At 34.7% G+C, this 20229-nt stretch overlaps 1 protein-coding gene across 1 annotated transcript in view; it reads right to left on the bottom strand.

Moving 5' to 3' along the window:
* The window catches only part of LOC142336111 (ethanolaminephosphotransferase 1-like), a 29327-nt gene extending 9112 nt beyond the window's left edge, over nucleotides 1-20215 (bottom strand). Inside the window, exons 1-4 of the mRNA XM_075384660.1 lie at nucleotides 20155-20215; nucleotides 19532-19911; nucleotides 12744-12919; nucleotides 10241-10567 (exon numbers count right to left, since the gene is read on the bottom strand). Coding sequence (XP_075240775.1) covers nucleotides 10241-10567; nucleotides 12744-12919; nucleotides 19532-19895 — 867 coding nt within the window. The 5' untranslated portion in view covers nucleotides 19896-19911; nucleotides 20155-20215. The remainder of the gene's footprint in view (nucleotides 1-10240; nucleotides 10568-12743; nucleotides 12920-19531; nucleotides 19912-20154) is intronic.
* Between the last annotated feature and the right edge of the window lie 14 nt (nucleotides 20216-20229).

Below are 20229 nucleotides of genomic sequence, written 5' to 3'. Positions count from 1 at the left end.
TGCGACTATTTGTCCGATCTTCACTGACTTTTCTAAGCGGGTCGCTCTTGTTGTGAACATCTCCTGTACTAGTTGGGTTACATTCAATTTGATTTCAGCTGTCGTCTCGCGGATGTAGCGGATCCGAACCTTATCTGCTCCGGGTCCGGGAGAGGTGTCCTTGACTTCATCTATCGCTTCCAGTACATCGGAGGTTGTCGGTTCCTGGTTCATTTCCTCTGCTGCAGTGCGAAAGCGTTCTTCTTGCCTCCTGTCCGGTGCTCGAATCAGACCTACCCAGAGGAACCAGCCAGAGTCTACAGACCAAAATACGTACCATGCCCAGAATGCCAAAACCCGATATCAGCAACAAACTTCGCTCGACATCGCCGAATATGTTGTGGCAGCATCAATTAACTCGCAAAAAAAGTGTTCAACGCCGTCCAAAGGGGATGCAGAGGACGGGAGGAGAGCGTACCCTCTGAGAAGGGTGAAAGCTATCAAAGTCAAAGTCAGTCTGATTTCGATTTATCTCCATATCTTCGAATTAAATTTCTTGAACTACTGTCGTTTAAGCACTATAGCCATATAATTACATCGTTTATGTGACCTGTATTAATTAATAGTGGAAATAAGAGCGCAAAATTCATTTTATTGAGCGATGTAGGTGCTGCATGATCAAAAAAATTTATTACATGATTGAACTAAAAACTCAAGCCAAAAAAATAATGGCCTCAAGCGCACAGATTCAGCTGTTGAGTCGTAGAAGTTACCAAAAAATTTCATTCTTTACTTCGTGTCGGATGATCAAATGTTCGCAACAATAATCAAAGAAGGCAACGATATAAAAATTAGTCTCGGGTATCGATTCTAAATATTTCAGAATTCGACCGCAGCCAAAAAAAACATAAAAAACCTCACTCCATTAAGGTATTTACAGAACAACGGATTTGAATAAAATAATGAGTAGAGAGGAAAGAGAACAGTTTTGCAGTTCCAAATTCCCTGAAAGTTGCGGTTCCGAAACAACCATGAATACTACTATAAATACAAAAAAGCAAAAGACAAAGGAAAAAGAAAAAATCAACATAAATTTTTCATCATACAAATTTGACGCCCAATCATACAAATTTGACGCCCAAAATTTGTTCCTGAAGAAATTTGTTATGCCGTTGATGTTAGGTGAATAGCAAAACAGCAGACACCACCAAGACAACAGAAGTTCGGTAGTCGGCATCTGGGGCTTAGGGATTCTACCATTAGGGGGTGAGCGTTGGGGGGGGGGGGGGCTCGCGATGGTGGAAGTTGGAGTCTGAACAGCCCTTCGCATCATGAAATTGCTTCCTCAAAATGTTTTCTGTGAAACGCATAATTAGAGACTAGTTCAAGGAGAGCTGCTCAGCCACTTAATGACCTCCGGGCTTTATCGGTTTATCTCGTTTTTGAGGAAAAAAGTTAAAAAGGTCATTCAAAAAATCGATCAAGCGGAACGCATAAAAAACGCGAACAGAGGACAAACATAATAGCTACACACTTCGTTTGAGATCAATTCACAAAACATTACTGCTCCAACCTCCCTTATTTGTTTGGGTGGGGTTTAAGAACTTTAAGCTTCCCCTAGTTTTTTTGTTAAATCACATTAGGCCGATCGCTATCTCTTGTAGAGAAACAAAAAAGCTGTTATTGGATTAAAAAAGTAAGAAACAAAACAGATGTAAAAAACCAAGACATCCCGAATCGATCATTGAAAAACTTTTTCGATAAAACATAATTCTCAATGTGAGACAAGTTTTTGTTAATTTTAAAGGCGATTAATTTCGAAATCAATCTTGGACTAGAAATTAGATAGTCAGAAACTTTTTGAAATCGTCTAATAGCTTTTTGGTTTTTTTTCTCAATTCATAAGCTTCAAAAAATCGAATGCTGTTATTGAAATTCGCATAGTTTTAGAGGCGTATCATTTTAGTTCTTTGATTACAGAAGCATATGTAATCGGAGATTTCGAAAAACGAACAATTTTCGATTAAAATTATTGATTCCTAAAAAAATGAGAAGACAAAAATATACTTCACTAATGTTATGAGATCCTGATTCGACTGGCACAACTGAGGAAAACGAGTTTCTAATGGAGGCTCAAATGTAATTTTCTTGATATTTTTCACATTTCATTTCTTTCAATCTTTCGTTCTCTCTTTGTTTCTAAAAATTTGTCAGCATGATACTCCTGCCAGCATGAGTTTTCTTTTGGCAAGATAGTTCTTACACAAACTGTTCTTAGCATTCGTTTTGAATTTCAAATTGTATTTTTCTATGATTAGCAAAAGCAACTGATTTTTTTCCAAATACTGTAGATGTAAAAATGAATGAAGCATTTAAGATTGATTTAAAATTTTCTGAATTATTTTTTCTGCAGTAAAATTAAACTCTACATACTCGTTCTATTTCCTTTAATTTGAACATGAAGGCATATAAGAATTTAGTTTCAAGGTTTATTGGAATGCTTCATCTGTTGCAAATTTGAAGTGAGTTTCAAAAAAGCTTTGTTTATATTTGATTTTTTACGGTTTGGAACATAAAGGGCAAACGCACATCACCAATCCTCATTGTTTCATTAAAAGTATGTCCACCAATTTAATCATTACCCTTACTAAAAAAACTCATACAGTAGGTCTAGATGAGCGAGTATGCAATCGTAGCACAAAAACAGCAATTATTAACAATGATTACTCGCAAGTGAGTTTAGCAGACAATATTAAAACACAGCCAGCAGATTTCCGGAATAGCTTCAAACGAAGTAAACTTGCGTGCCGTATAATAGAGATAGAAACAGATACAAGTTGAAAAAGTTATCGACGCCGCTCAAAAATCTATTCAGTAAAAAATGATAAAGCTTTAAAATTCATTCCGCGAAAGCCTTTTTATTGGAGACCATTGTTACACATATGAGTTCCTTAGACCTTAAACTATTCAAACTAAACTCAAAGTTTATAGTGTAAAACTCATTTTTATTGTGTGAGCTAATTCACCTATGATCAAAATCCAATCACGCGAAAGATCTATTTTCGCTAGAAATTTTTCGCTAGAATGAGTGAGAACTGACGTCACGCGCGCAATTGCCGTTAGTGGGAGGAAAGTCATTCAGAAAAATTGACTTCTTCAGCTTTGTGTTAACAAATGTAAAACGAAAAAGCATCAGACGACGAAACAAAAAACATAGCAGGACAAGTCCTGACCTACAATTTATTGAATTTTCATCGACTAAATATAGCCAGCAAACATTGCCAGAAAACAGTCACCGTTAACCCGCGTGACGCACGTTGAGATTGAAAGAGAGAAAAAAAATGAGATAGAAATTGCCAGAATTTTTTGACGTGTCACGAGTTCTCAATTGGTGTAAATTCTGCATATTCGGTTAGATTCTAAAATTACATTTATTTCAGCGTCTAAACTAAAGGCTAATAAGCATAATACTAAATCCAGCTAACAATCACTTTAATGAACTCTGATAACCGAATGCACTATGGCTTAATGACCAGGCTTTATATGTTTACCCTGTTTCTTTTGATTTTGCTTTCTTGACTTCGACCGTATTCACTACAATACGTAATTCAATACGTGAAAGAGATTAAAATCCATTCAGTTGAAACACTGAGTGAAGTAAGTCAGAAGTCAAGCGTGAAAATCGTGACTTATGTAAAACGAAAAAGCGAATTTTCAAAGGAGAGCGCCGAAAAAATAGCCGTTGAGAGGCTGACGGCGGCTCAAACAAAAAACTAGACCTATAATGGACTATGATTGGATAGGGAAGACGCGAAAAAATCCGATAAAAAAAATTTAAAAAAACGGTAAAAATTGAAGGGAAAATGCCGCATGTGAACAAAAAACCAGAAACGAGAAACAAAAAGTTTTGTTCCAACACCATTTTCTCACTCTACTTTATAATTAGAGCAAAAGCAATTCACGTCGGAAAACCACTCGCTTTTCGCTCCACTTCCTGTTTCGGCGTGACCAAGATATCATTCCAATTTGACTTCAAAAATCAAAATGTGAGAAAAGATCTTGAATAGCCGGAAGAATTCCGGAAACGATTCGAAAATTTCTTTTCAAAGCAACCTGTCGAATAAATAATTTCAGATGGCAGTTGGCATCAAAGAAGAGAAAAGACTAACTTAATTGAAATAAAAAACATTTAGCTAAAGAATTACTTTAAATGAAACAGAAACAAAAACCCAATTACTTTTTCAAATTATTCAAAAAACGATTACAACGGGAAAACAAAATCTCAAGTAATTGAAATAACTTCATTGCTTGCAAAAACCCGTACAGGCCAAAACAAGCACAAAACAACTCTAATTTTGAAAGAAACCAAAAAAACTAAGAAACTTAGAAAAACTTAAGCAATTTTTCGTCAAGATTCGAAAAACAGCATGGTACCATAGAACCTTCATCTAATTTGTGTAAAAAATTGCCCACTGACATTAGGCTTGCATTCAATTACAAGTAAAAACAATAAAAAACAAAAAATAGTAAAAAATCACTAAAATAGGCTTAAAAAAGGAGAATAAATTGAAAAGCCATCAAACTAACGTAACACTCCCTTTAATTACCAAACTCCTTCGATATCTATCAAAAAAACCTGAAAATTATAACATTAGCCTGAAATAACCTTTTAGACAACATAACAATTTCAAAAAACAAAGGACAATTTGAAAAAGCCGCACGTGAACAAAAAAAGTCGGTAGATTAGCGAAAATTTTTTCACACCTGCATTTCTTGCTCTAATTCAATAGAAAGCATAAAAAAGAAGTACTCTCTCTTTTCTCCGCTGTTCGAAATTGTTAACTGAACAACTTTTCTGAACTTCATTCACTTCCTAAACTTCCGGTTTTATTGCTCGCTCACTTACCAAAAACCTAGCCAGCAGATTGCTGGAAAATAGCCTCGATAGACGCTTGTGGCCTTTCATTGACTTGAATATACTAAGAAAATAAGATAGACAGATTGACCAGTCAGTTAGATTCTGACTGTCATTTTTATGAGACATACGCACTATAAGGAAAAAGCTTTCAAAAGTAATATTCGAAACCAAAAACTCAGCTTAAAAAACAAAACAGCCTTAGAGTGCCGGAATAGCTGCGATAGATTAGTCTTGCGCGCCGTATAATAGACATAGAAACAGATACATATATAAGTTATCGACGCCGCTCAAAAAATTATGTAAAAAATTCGGAGATAAATTAATAAAGCTTCAAAAATTCATAGCACAAAGCCACTTCAATGGGGACCTCTATTACAAATATGGGTTCCTTTGACCTTAAACTAACTCAAATTAAACTTAAGTTTTCAAGTGAAAAAGTTATTTTATTGAGTGAGGTAAGTCACGTATGATCAAAATCTAATCACGAAAAGGAGCTAAAAACGGTTGCTAAATAGAGTGAGAAATATCACGCGCGTAAATGCTGTTCGTGAGAGGAAGAATTCATTCAGAAAATTTGACTTTTGAGCTTTGCAGTGAGATTAAATGTAAAAAGACAAAGAGCGTCAGCCGAAAAAATAAAAAAAAACATAGCCAAAAGAATTCAAGAAACAAATCGAAGAGACGTCTTCGCGAAAAAAAATTACCTCTTAAATCAACTATTTCCTACTAAAGTGAAACTAAAAACAAAAAAATACAGTCAAAAGATGAAGATAGCCCATAAAACAAGTCAAAACTTTTGTACGCAGTCGAAAAGATCAAAGTACGCGAGCAACAAAAAGGAAGCCATGTTAGGATCTCAAAATATTATTATGGAAGAAAAAATTGAATACTGGAACATATGGCCAAAAACTGTTACAAAATTTATCAATTTCCGTAAATTTTCTCAATCGAAACACTATTTTACAAAATAAAAACAGTATTCAATTGACAACTAAATAAACTTTGTTGTGTTAACTATAAAGATTAGTTGTCTCTTTAAAACACAATGAAATCGATCAAACTAATCAAATTACTAAAAATTAATCAAATCAAAAGTATTCATGAAAAAGACCAAAGCGACAGAACAATATTCTAACGCAAAAATTCGTATAAAACCAAAACCAAGCCCGAAGAATGTTTGTAGAAGAGTGCTGTTTAAGATTTGTAAAAGTGAAGCTGGCTAAAGCTCAGTGCCACGTCTTGAATAAAATCAATTGCAACAAGAAACTATAAAAAAAACTCAAAGGAAAAAGACAAAAATGATTAGTTCAAATCGATCAATGTCAATTTAATAAAGGCAGGGCGGATAACTATAGATCTAAGAAGAATGTTAGAAAAAACATGCTTGGATATGGAGAATACATATATTGCCAACAAGATTCAAAAAAATTAATTCGCAATTTCTGAAAAATCAAAAAACTATATTGGAAAATCCAATTAAATATCAAAGAAAATTGAGATAACAAGGATTTTTTGGATTTTTCAATAATAAGCAATTGAGGTTTAAGAACAATACATAGCCATTTTCCCATCTCAGTACGAAGTGAAAAGATCTCAATTGCGAAACAGTAAAAAAGATTTTAAAAAATGTTTAAACTATGGTTAAAATTTTCGTTGAATTTTAAAGTGTTATCGCCAAAAAAGATTAAATCAGCAACAAAACAATTATGGCCGGCAGATTGCCGGAATAGCTCCGAAAGAACCTAATTGCGTGCCGTATAATAGAGATAAGAACAGATACAAATTGATAAAATAGACGGCGTTCAAAAAGCTAGGTAAAAAACATTCGGCAATAAATTAAAGCTTGTTGAAACTCATTCCGCAGAAGCCTTCTATTAGGGAACTTTACTGCACATATGAGTTCCCTTGACCTCCAACTAATTCAAACTAAACTTAAGTTTTAAAGTGCAAAATTCATTTTATTGAGTGAGGTAAGTCAGGTACGATCAAAATCTAATCACACAAATGCCTTAAAAACTTTTTCTAGAGAGAGTGAGCAATGACGTCACGCGCCCAAACGTTGTTATTCAGATGAAGTCATTCAGAAAATTTGTCTTTTTCAGCTTTGCTTTTCCAACAGATGTAAAACGAAAAAGAGCGTCAGACAACGAAACAAAGAAACCAAGAGCACCTCAATATAGCTCCGCTCAGCTTACAGCATCGCAGCTATAAAAAAAACACGATGGTGCACCAAAAAACTTTTTATGGTAAATAAAGTCGAAGAACAAAGAAAAAACTGAGAAAACTTTGACAAAAACCGCCAAAATCGGACTAGCATGTCTACAATTTTATAAAACAAAATTAGCTCACCTCAAAAATCGGCATCCAATTCTAGAATTATCAACGACGTTGACATATTTATTAATTTGGTTAAAAAGGCAGCTCAAAGAGCCATAAATGAAGAAATTGATGAAACAGGCCAAAAATTGACAAAAAATTTAAAAATATGGGCCAATTTTGCACTTGAAACGCATTATTAAGCTCTCAGAAACGTTATGGCATCGATTTCAGATGGCTGCATACTCATGCGGCATCAATCAAAACTTACTTCTACAAAAAACAAGTTACAATAAAACTATTTGGGGCAAATGAACGAAAACACGGCTAAAAACTCATCTATATGCGTCAATCTCTCAAAAACTCTTTTCAAAGTCAAAAAGTCATTTAATAAACGCAACGCACGAACAAATAATTTCTCTCGGTCAGAAAAAGTGAGTTCTAACGGCAATTTTACTCCCTTTCACTTCTAGGTCAAAACGCCGCCAGATCAAATAACACTTCCGTCCGTTTAAAAAAAACCTTAAGAAAAACCAATACTCCTCTTCGAGTCGTAAAAACCAAGAGCACCGCAATATAGCTCCGCTCAGCTTACAGCTTCGCAGCTATAAATAACATAACCGACTAACGTCGGGCGAATTGCTTTCAAACGATCGGCAAGCGGTTGGCTTCGTCAACAGCTAGCCACGGTTTAGTGCCCTCAGGGCGCTACCTCTTTATACCATTTCTGAAGACAAAAGTCAAATGGGTCAGACGAAAAATCGACCAAGCGAAAAACTGCATAAGACAAACAAGCTTAACATATTTGCTACAAATTGATTTTGAGAGCAATTAACAATAGTTTCCTAAAAAAGTACCCGTTAGATCATTTATGATAAACATTTCAACTATAACTCATAGATAATGAGGATCAGAGATGATGACATTACGCCACATAACAGCAGCTGAAATGCGGCATCAACAAAGAGAGAGGAGAGAGAGATAAAACGTGAACGAGGAAAGGAAACCTAACCGAAAGAGAGAGAAACAGACAGGAATATCTTCCATAATTGGATTCGACAATTCAACTTCTAGTTTTCTAACCTTGTTAATAAATAAATCATATAGAAGAAAACTGAAAGACAAAATCAAAAAAAGTTTTCAATTTCTCAATAAAAAAGTTCAAAACCATTTTCTGTCTCGAAAATTCGGTCAAAAAACCCATCTCTGAGACTTGAAAAGTTTCGTTGGCCAGTAATGGTCATTAAACTCAGAAAAGGACAAAACATAGCTGGCAGATTGGCAGAAAATAGCCGCAATAGATTCGTAGATCGCCAGTCTAAAAAAAAACAGTAAAAAAGACAGACCAAAAAAATTCGTCTTCTCATTGAAGGCTGATCTGTTATATTTTGATTAAAAATCTGTACAAGTTATTGCTGCTTCAATTAGTTGATCTCAAATAACCTTCAATTAGAGTGACACACACCCATTTGACCATATCTCTTTGAATTAAAGTAAATAAAAGTCAATTTCAAAGTGAGGAAGTCATTTTTGAGAGTGAGGTAAGTCAAGTATGACCAAAACTTTAATCACGCGCAAGAAAAAACTCGCTCCACCAAGAGTGAAAAATGACGTCACACATGCAATTCAAATGAAATTGCATGAACGAATGAACAAAAAGTGGGTGTGGCGTCATATGGTCGTAACAAAAATCATGTCGACGAAATAAAAAAAAAACCAAGAGAAGGCCAATAATAGCCCCAGCTATCGCTGTGCGGCTATCAAAAATATTGAAAAAATTTTAGCAAAACCGTGCTAGAATACAAAACACTAATATCTTAAGAGTCATTTCATTGTCTCAAGAGACTATCCGGTTTCCCTGTTTCAAGCCTGAAATAGTTTCACAGGCTCATAAAAATTCATACATTTGGAACATAAAAAAATTTTCCAAAAATTTGAAAAGTTTACATTTTATCCAAATATTACTAAGACTGGATTCATTTAAGATGTTGATCACAATCCCATTAACTCTAGAAACTATTCAGCAGCTTATTATCAAACTTGGAGGAGGCCCCAGGGCCTCTTTTGCCGAGAAAAATTCAAAAACATGAAAAAATGCAAATATTTTTAAAAAGCTAAAATTCGTGATATTAAAATCTTGAAGAACATTCCATTACTTACATCTATAAACTATACAGTAACCTATTATCAAACCCTAAAGGAAGTTTCGGGGCCCTTGAGGCAGGAGAAACCTAAAAAATGACCAAAATTTAAAAAAAAACTTCAAAAAATTTACAAATTACAAAAAAATGGCTAAACTTATAATATTAAAAAGTTGAAAATTAAACAATGACCAAATAAAATTTTCCAGTAACTTATTATCAAACTCTAACTGAGGCTTTTTGACCATTGAGGCTCAAAAAACCTGAATAATGACTATAAATGTCAAAAATTGGAAAAAAATGGCAAAAAAACTATCAAAAATATGCTTAAATTCGTGATGTTAAAATCTTGCAAGACATTCCATTTAATCTAGAAATTATTCAGTAACCTATTTTCAAACCCTAGAGGAGGTTCCTTGGCTTTTAAGGCTGAAAAAATCTGGGGGCTGATTGGGGGGGGGCAACACAGGGGTGGGGGCAATAGGGGGGTTCAACATTGGGGGTGTCTTCAACCTCTAAGAACCGCCCTTCACACCATAAGTATAAGTCTCCAAAACAGTTTGAGCTGAAACAGAGCTAAAAGGCTCTATGAGCACTTAATGCCCGCTGGGCGCTACCTGTTTATCCCGTTTTTGAGGACGAAAAGTCAAAAGCGTCAGACGAAAAATCGGTCAAGCGAAAAATCGCATAAAAAAAGACCGACAGGACTAATATAATTGCTACAAACTTCGTTTGAGAGCAATTAAAAACTATAAAGCCTCTTCGAGGCTTTAAAAAAGACAGCGCCCCAATACAGTTCAGATTCTTTGAATTGTAAAAATCAAGAGCACCTGCGCCAAATAATTACCGACATTTGATTTGTGAGCAATTATTCGCTGCGACTAACCAGCTCCGCTATGTTGTTTTGGGAGCAAAATAGCCAGGCAGTTGAGAATGTGGCCAAAAGTGAAACTGACATCAGTGGGGCCATGCCATCCCAAAAACCGTATTTGAGCTGATTGACAGGTGAATACTTGTAGTAGATGTTGTTCAATGACACTGGAAGAGATAGCACAAAGTTAGCAATGACCACTACGATGGTCAAGAAGGAGACCACTGAACACCCGGGCAACACATTGTACTGCCACACCCCAATGCCGGCTACCCCACTTATGAGGTAGACTAAAGCTATGCCCAAAAGGGCCAGGTCGTACCCCCAGGGCAAGTACAACTCCTGAAACAACTTATTTAAGGAATCCCAAAATTAGCAACCCTTAATCCAAACTTATTCTGTTAAAAGAGACCAGAGAGTTATTCAGAAATTATTCCACCGTAATTAAACATTGGCCATCTCTTAGTCGGCATTCTTCTTTTGACAAATCTTTGCTTTGATTGCAGTAATAGTGCTCAATCACAAGTTAATTTTTGTACAAAAATTCAGAAACATAGCCGGCAGATTGCCGGAATAGCTGCGAAAGAAAAGACCTCCGTGCCATATAATAGAGATAGAAACAGATACAGATCGAAATTGAAAAAAAAAATTGACGCCGCTCAAAAAAACTAGGTAAAAAACATTCAGCGATAAATTAATAAAGCTTGTTAAAATTCATTCCGCAGAAGCCTCTTATAAGGGACCTTTACTGCGCAAATGAGTTCCTTTGACCTTAAACAAATTCAAATTAAACTTAAGTTTTAAAGTGCAAAAGTCGTTTTATTGAGTGAGGTAAGTCACGTATGATCAAAATCTAATCACGCAAATAACCTAAAAACTTTAGCTAAAACGAGTGAGAAATGACGTCACGCGCGCTAAATGCCGTTAGTGAGAGGAAGAAGTCATTCAGAAAATTTGACTTTTTCAGCTTTGCTGTGTGAACAAATGTAAAACGAAAAAAGAGCGTCAGACGACGAAACAAAAAACATAGCAGGACAAGTCCTGACGTACAATTCAAAGAATTTTCATTGAATAAACAGAAAACTAGACCTAAAACGGACTATGAATTGATTGGGAAAACCATTTAGAAAAAAAATCCGATCCAAAAAATCGAAAAAAGTAAAAATCAAAGTGAAATTGCCGCATGTGAACAAAAAACCACTACCGATAAAGCGAATTATTGTTCAAACACCGTATTCTCACTCTACTTTAAAATTAGAGCGAAAAAATTTCATGCCGCAAAACCACTCGCTTTTTCGCTCCATTTCCTGCTTCGGCGTGACCAAAATCACTACTCCAATTTGACTTCAAAAATCATGAAAATGTGTGAACAGATCTTAAAAAAAAACATAGCCGGAAGAATTCCGGAAACGACTCGAAGGAGAAAGATGTCCATCCTTATGACTAAACAACTGAACAACTATTGTGAACCCTGAACCTCCACAAATGCCATAAAAAAATTAGGGAAGAATAGAAACGGCATTCAAAAACAAATTAACAAAAAACTAAAAACTTAAGTTTTTTTTTTAACTTGAGTTTTTTTAATAGTACAAGGAAACATAAAACCGAGTAAAGTTCCTTTCCAATTAGGGCAATGGAAAGCTCGCAAAAACAATGGGCAAGTCATAATAGGCTAAGAAACTTGTCTAAGAACAAGAAAAAAGAAAAACTGCAAAAAAAAAGAAAAATAGTTTAAAATTTCTCAATTTTTCTGTCAATTTTCCGAAAAGAATGATTTACACCAATTAAACTTTAGTCAATTGTTAGCTGAATATTCGCTAAGTAACAAGCTTCCATTCAATTCCCACTTAAAGCATTAATACAAAAAACAGGCGAAAAATCATTAAATTTCGTCTAAAAATCAGCAAAACTGATCAAATACATCCAAATTAGCACTAAACTCAGAATTAACTACTTGAAACCTTCAGTTCCTATGAAAACAAGCCTAAAACTAATACAATATCATAATCAAGCCTCATAACCATCAAAAGTTGCAAAAAAACTGCTTTTAGAAGCCGCACGTGAACAAACAAATTTCGCTCGCTTAGAGAAAATTTTTTCACACATCAATTTCTCGCTCTCTCAAAAACAGCGGTATGAACAAAAACCACTCTCTTTTCGCTCCGCTCTCAACTTTTGTTCAGCCCCAAAATCACTCCAAATTTTTTCACGCGTTTCATTTCCCGCTTCAAAAATCACTCCAATAAAATAGATTAAAAAAGGACTTCTCGAATACTCCTCTTCGAGTCGTAAAAAAGACAGCGCCCCAATACAATTCAAATTCTTTGAATTGTAAAAAACCAAGAGCACCGCAATATAGCTTCGCTCAGCTTGCAGCTTCGCAGCTATAATAAATCAAAACTTGAACATTCTAATTTAAGGTTAGCAAAGTTTACAGTAAAAAATACTACTAAACATCGAATTTTTGTTTTTTATTAGTAAATTTCCGGGTAAAATAGGACGCAAAAACTGTACTGACCTGTGTGTTGTACTTCTCCCAATGGGAAAGTGCGAACGTAAAGAATATGCACCACGTGATCACATGCATTTCCACTGTTCCCCCTCCATGGACATGGTCTCTCCCAAATGCAGAGAATATGGCCACTGGCATGAACACTGTAGAGAGACTGTCCACGCCGTGATCAAACAGTTCACCTGTGACACAACATCATACATCCTAACATACATACGTCACTCATTTTGTCTATATTTACAATAGATAACGAGCATCATCACACAGGATGCCATTTCACTTCACTTCAACCAATAACTCTACTTCAACCTAAGTTCCCGCCACGAAGGCAATCCTACACCGCTAACAAGGAGGCTCGGTAATGTGCGTATGCATATGATGTTCTGACCCCGCTCATCCATTTTCTCATCTTAATCGGCTACCAAATGATGAAGAGATCAAAAACATAGATATCGTCCAATAAACAACAAATGGAATATAATAATGCCACGCTAGAGGGCCCATGAAAGTTTTTGATAATAGAACTACTAAAAAAGGACCGTTAAAAAATCAAAAAACAAACATTATTTACAACCACAACTCGATGTCCACAATAAAAAAAATAACAAAATCAAACTCGCGTCAGATAAAATCAAAACAAAACAGTTTAACCTATACTTCATTAGAAAAAATATGGGACCGGTTCTCAATGCAACTGGTTAACGGGTCGACAAAAAAGCGAAAAAATAGCAAAGAGGCGCAAAGTTAAAAACTACGTTTCTATTTGTGAAAAAAAAATTAACTTCACAGTTATTAATGTCACTAGATATCACTAGATAGATGAAATCACTGAAATTTTCATTTATATCTCCATAGGAAGCAATTGAGACATACCAGAATCCAATCTTCAATTGCGCAAAATTTTAAAGCCCATGGGACTGACGATTATTGCTATAAACCAAAAAAAAAAACAAAAATCCTCTAAAATGTACAAATATAAAATTCTCAAAAATTTTATGAAGTCTCGTAGTAAAAGTAGTAAAAAAGCCGAAGAAAAGTTTGAAGCTAAAACTGTTACAAGGGTTAATTTATAGCTCACTGCAAACAGGTTGTGACCTGTGTTCACAAAGACTGAACTACAATTCGACCAAAATTCTATTTTAAAAAATGACAAAGCTCAAAAACCCAAATTTGTTTTGGAAACAAATATTTCCAAAAGTCATAACAGATTTAAGATTTCAACAAAAAGCGATGGATTAATTTGCAACACCTCAGGAAGCCAATTGGGCCTATTAATAATGAGACCACTCCACGACCCCACAAAATAACAAATACATAACAAACACACAAAGAAGACAAAACTTCAAACAATTTTACATCACATTATTCAAGGCACTATACTTATAAGATGTTACCCGCAAGAACTGTAAATCATCTTTTTCTCCCCATCCTAACATCAACGAGCTATAAAAGGACAACGCAGACACGACAACAAAAAGAAACCAGAAAATTGAACAGAATATAAAATCTCGAAAACTTTTTTGAAAACAAATGGTCGAAGCAATCAGTCACAACTTATAACAAAGCGCAATAAAAGTGGATGAATCATCAAACATATTTGAGACTTATAATCAGTGAGATTGAGTTACATGGTGACAAAACTGAAAGCAAAAAGAAACAGTTAAAAAAACTTTTGAAAAATTTAAATTGAAATCATTAAAACAAACAACTATATACTGTAATCTTTATCTAGGTGGAGTTATACGTCCTGGGGAAGCAATTGAGACCTATCGTTATCAAGTAAATGGCGGACAACAACAAAAGGAAAGATAAACATTGAAAAAACAAAAAAACCCACAAAATTTTGCGAGATAGCTTGGTCTCAGCCCAAAAAGCATAAACTATTCAACAAAAACAAATAATATATACAGACACGCATTTTTCCAACGCTGTTCAAATTTTCTACTATGCTTTGTTTCAATTAGATTTGCAAACGATGTGATAATTCGACAAGGAAAAGAAATGGACTCAAAAAAAGCAATTATGCTCCAAAATGAAAACAAAAAAAATTATTTGAAAACGCGTAGTATCAAAACAAGGAAAACATAAGTTGAATATAAAACCGTTTCCAACAATAATGCATTACTCACATGGAATTGGTATTTGCCTCTTTTTTTAGGCTTCGCCCAAAATTGAGAGAAATAAAATAGTGGCAAAGTTCAAAAAATCATGACATTAATCGAGCCCTGCTTTGAAATTCGTGTCAGTAATTTACATAAACATTTGCGTAGCGGAAATGCTTTGAAAAAAATGTCGCGCCCCATTTAAATCTAAAAAATTTTTATCGTAAGGATCCACGGTGAGATCAGCCCAGATATTGCTGCGCGTCTAATAAAACATTCAATTCTTCAAATGATTGTGCAATAGATCAATTTTTAAACAAAATTTTCAGTTTGTCAAAAAAAGAAATAATGCTTTTTTGTGATTATCGAGTTTAAATTTGCAAAAAACTTGCTAAATTCTGATCCAGAAGACTCATAAAGCCAGCGGGATTACAACTAGCTCCTTTCTCAGCTTAAGAAGATTTCGACCGCAGTTTTAAGGTGTCTACTTCCAGCAAATTTAAAGCAAGTGGGCTAAAAAAGCAAATGTGGTCCTATTTTTCTCGAAAAAGTCTGATTTTTGAAAAATTTAGCATAAATTCCAGCAAAAAAACTCAGATCGAACAACTCAGCAACCCTCTTTTATCTTTAGAGATGAAATAAAAAGCAGTACAGTCAACAATTTTTACATTTTTATTAGCAAAATTGACAAAAATTTGGTCAAAAATTCCGAAAATGCGAATAAAAACAGCAATTATTCACAGAAGTTTAAACCTCGATAACTCCCTATAAAAAACGAAAAATGAAAAATCTTTTTAATTCCTTATTCTACGCTGGACTGGCTTTCTAATGATACCACTCACAACTCTCTACGATGATTATATCGATCGGCCAAAATTGACTGAACAAAAAAACCCATTTGAGTATATAGTTCCTCCCTCCCCACTAAAGTGGGGGTCGAACAATAACATAAACTTAGGTGGCAGATTGCCAGAAAATAGCCGCAATATATTTGTAGATCGGCAGTCTAAAAAAACAGTAAAAAGAGACCAAAAAAATTCGTCTTTTCATTGAAGGCTGATCTGTTATAATTTGATTTAAAATCTGTATAAGTTATTGCTGCTTCTATTAGAGTGAGGTAAGTCAAGTGTGACCAAAAATTTAATTAGGCGCATGAACAAAAAAAACTCGCTCCACTAAGAGCGAAAAATGACGTCACACATGCAATTCAAATAAAATTGAATGAACGAATGAACAAAAAGTGGCTGTGACGTCATATGGTCGTAACAAAAATCATGACGAAATAAAAAAACAAAGCAGGACAAGTCCTGACGTACAGTTCAAAGAATTTTCATTGACTAAACAGAAAACTAAACCTAGTACGGACTATTAATGGATTGGGAAAACCATTTAGAAAAAAAATCCGATCCAAAAATCGAAAAGTAAAAATAAAAGTGAAATTGCCGCATGTGAACAAAAAACCACTAGCGAGAAAGCGAATTTCTGTTCAAACACCGTTTTCTCACTCCACTTTAAATTTAGAGCAAAAAAATTTCACGCCGCAAAACCACTCGCTTTTTTGCTCCACTTCCTGTTTCCGCGTGACCTAAATCACTACTCCAATTTGACTTCAAAAATCATGAAAATGTGTGAACAGATCTTAAAAAAAAATTCCGGAAACGACTCGAAGGCGAAAATTGTCCATACTTATGACTAAACAATTAGAACAACTATTGTGAACCCTGAACCTCCACAAATGCCATAAAAAATAAGGAATAGAAACCGCATTCAAAAACAAATTGAACAAGAAAACAGAAAAACTAAATGAGTTTTTTTTAAATAGTACAAGGAAACGTAGAGCCGAGTAAAGTTCCTTTCCAATTAGAGCAATGAAAACCTCGCAACATAATGGGCAAGTAGTAATAGGCTAAGAAACTTTTTTAAGATTTAAAAAAAAAGAAAAACTGCAAAAAAAATAAAAACTGCAAAAAAGATGCAGAAAATTGGTTCAAAATTTCTCAATTTTTCTGTCAATTTTACTAAAAAAACATATTTTATACCGAGAAAATTTGAGTCAATTGGTATCTGAATATTTCTTAAGTAACAAGCTTCTATTAAAATCCCACTTTAAGCATTAAAACAAAAAAATAGGCAAAAAATCATTAAATTTCGTCTAAAAATCAACAAAACTGATCAAAAACCTACAAATTATCATTAAACTCTAATTAACAACTTGAAACTTTCAATTCCTATCAAAACAAGCCTAAAACTAATACAATATCATAATCAAACCTCATAACCATCAAAAGTTGGAAAAAAACTGCTTTAAATGCCGCACGGAACAAAAAAATTTCGCTCGCTTAGAGAAAGTTTTTTCACACATCAATTTCTCGCTCTCTCAAAAACAGCGGTATGAACAAAAACCACTCTTTTCGCTCCGCTCTTCACTTTTGTTCAGCACCAAAATCACTCCAAATTTTTTCACGCGTTTCATTTCCCGCTTCAAAAATCACTCCAATAAAATTGATTAAAAAAAGGACTTCTCCAATACTCCTCTTCGAGTCGTAAAAAAAGACAGCGCCCCAATACAATTCAAATTCTTTGAATTGTAAAAAGACAGCGCCCCAATACAATTCAAATTCATTGAATTGTAAAAAACCAAGAGAAGGCCAATAATAGCCCCAGCTATCGCTGTGCGGCTATTAATCACAACAAATAAACCACCGGATTTTTACGATGTTTCGCTACAAGGAAATCTTTATTATCCATCTGATGTGAATGTAGTTTCATGACAGCTGAATTTGAACAACACCTCTGAAGAAAAAGATAGACGGAATAGAACATTGCAGTTTTATTACCCCAGAAGTATAGTAAAGAAGATACTATCAATACCAATGAACAATAGTCTTGGTGTAAAATTCATTAAAACAAAGATTAAATACTGGGCATCTCAAACTGGTCTTTATGGGTATAATACCGTTTCTATTTTTGATTTCAATTTTCCAAAATACTGAATCTGTTCAAGTTAAAATATTTTGCTGACTAACTGCTGCATAAAAGCTTTTCAAGCAGATTGAGAGAAAAGTAAAACTAGCCTGGAAAGATTTAAAGCAAAATGATGAAAAAGCTGTGAACCAAGGTAAGGCGAAACAAATTTGACGAAGTGAAAGCATAGCACAACACCTGAATTACAACAGAGGAATTGGATAAAGCCTGGCTATCAATAAGATCAACTCTCAGTGGTTATCAAGGCATAAAATCGTACATACAGAAAAACGAAAATAAAAATTGTTAAAAAGAAATAACTTTAATTCAGCTTTTTAAAGAAAATCAGTGGTGTCAAAGACATTAAACCCTATAGCACCATCTAAATTAGCACTCAATAGAAGCGTCCTCAAATCAAAATTAGAAGACCAATGAAGATAGTGTAATTTAAAAATAAGATACATGAGAAATTCCAATTTCACTAATGTCTTGGAAACAAAGCGGCAAGAGATAAACGTACCAGTATATTCAAACACGTAACCAGGTCCAACTGTCTGCCGTTAGCAAGAAAAAATAGCAAATGAGAGCTATAATTGTTGACACTAGAAAAAAAGGCAGAAGGAACAACGAAAACGGGTACAATAAAAAACTAAAAAATTAAAACATACCCGGCAGATTGCCGGAAAATAGCCGCCGTTGATTCCAATAAGCATGATTGGGATTGAAAGAATAGATATTGAAAAAAAATTTGTACGAAAACATTTTTTAAGTCCGATTTATTTTGCTGGCATTTTGTAGTTGAACATACTTCTGTTTCTTAGAGAGAGGCTACAGGGGCTACTATCAATACCAATAAGCATTAGAGAGAGGTAACTAATACTTATAGGAACGACGTTCAAATAGCGGGCATCTAAAACTGGGCTTTATGGGTTTATCCCGTTTCTATTTCCGACTTCAATTTTTATACAGACTCTGTTCATTTTGAATTGCTTTGCTGAGCAACTGATAATCAAAATCACTTTTAGCAGAATGAGAGAAGAGAGAAACTAGCCTAGAAAAGTCAAAAAGATTTCACGCAAAATGTTGAAAAAGCGGCAAAATGAGGTAAAGCGAAATATTTTTTTGTTCGACGAAGTAAAAAAAACATAGCAGGACAAGTCCTGACGTACAATTCAAAGAATTTTCATTGAATAAACAGAAAACTAGACCTAGAACGGACTATGAATTGATTGGGAAAACCATTTAGAAAAAAAATCCGATCCAAAAATCGAAAAAAAAGTAAAAATCAAAGTGAAATTGCCGCATGTGAACAAAAAAACCACTAGCGAGAAAGCGAATTTTTGTTCAAACACCGTTTTCTCACTCCACTTTAGATTTAAATTTAGAGCGAAAAAACTTCACGCCGTAAAACCACTCTCTTTTTCGCTCCACTTCCTGTTTCGGCGTGACCAAAATCACTACTCCAATTTGACTTCAAAAATCATGAAAATGTGTGAACAGATCTTAAAAAAAAGACAGCGCCCCAATACAATTCAAATTCTTTGAATTGTAAAAAACCAAGAGCACCGCAATATAGCTACGCTCAGCTTACAGCTTCGCAGCTATAATAAATGATCAGCATACACGGGATAATTCATTTTAAGTAAAATTTTAATTTAAAACCGAGGGCAAATCATATCACTCAGCTAAACAGCTATTTAATAAAAATTGCTGAAATAAAGAGCTCACCTAATGGAGACGACGTTTTCGTCCTTTTAGCCTGTTTTCCATCTATTCCATCCAACGTATGCGATCCAAAGTGGAACACTAACAACACAAACCACACCCATCTCGGAATAGGATTAACTTCTGGGTGGGTTGGTGAGCTAGCGTAGAAATACCAATCATAATAGCACGTGATTAAGAAATTGCTGGCTGCCAAGAGAAATCCCAGGAACGTGAGCATATTGGGGGCTAGCCAAAGGGGTGCTAAGGTGACGGTTCTGTCCCAAAACGGATGCATGACATATATGGATAGGGGGCTGGTGTCTAAGGCACGGTACTTGTAAGAGTCAAATCCTCTCAAGGTCTTGGTTGAGTAGTACCTGAACATTGTTGTGCATGCACCCCTGAAAAGTTATCAAAAAGGCTAAATAAATTTTAATTGACCAGGAGTCCAAGCTGCATTCCCACTTGAGAACCATATAATATCAAATAGTGAAACTATCATTCCATTGACAAAAAAGAAATCAGTAGGTGGTTAAGGCTGAAATCTTTACAGTCGATAATTAAGCCTACACTTATTATTGCGTTGATATTCAAGGAAACGTGAGAGCAAATGCAAGGATAAAATAAGTCAAAGGCAAACTTACGAGCGCGAACTTGAACAAATCAAACCAAGTCAAACTAACGAACAATGTCACGTCATTTGACTATACACCCTCAAC

Source organism: Convolutriloba macropyga, chromosome 3 (genome assembly GCF_964194025.1).
Source record: "Convolutriloba macropyga chromosome 3, txConMacr16.3, whole genome shotgun sequence".
In the NCBI taxonomy this organism is placed as follows: Eukaryota; Metazoa; Xenacoelomorpha; order Acoela; family Convolutidae; genus Convolutriloba; species Convolutriloba macropyga.
This window is presented reverse-complemented; position numbering and strand designations above follow the sequence as displayed.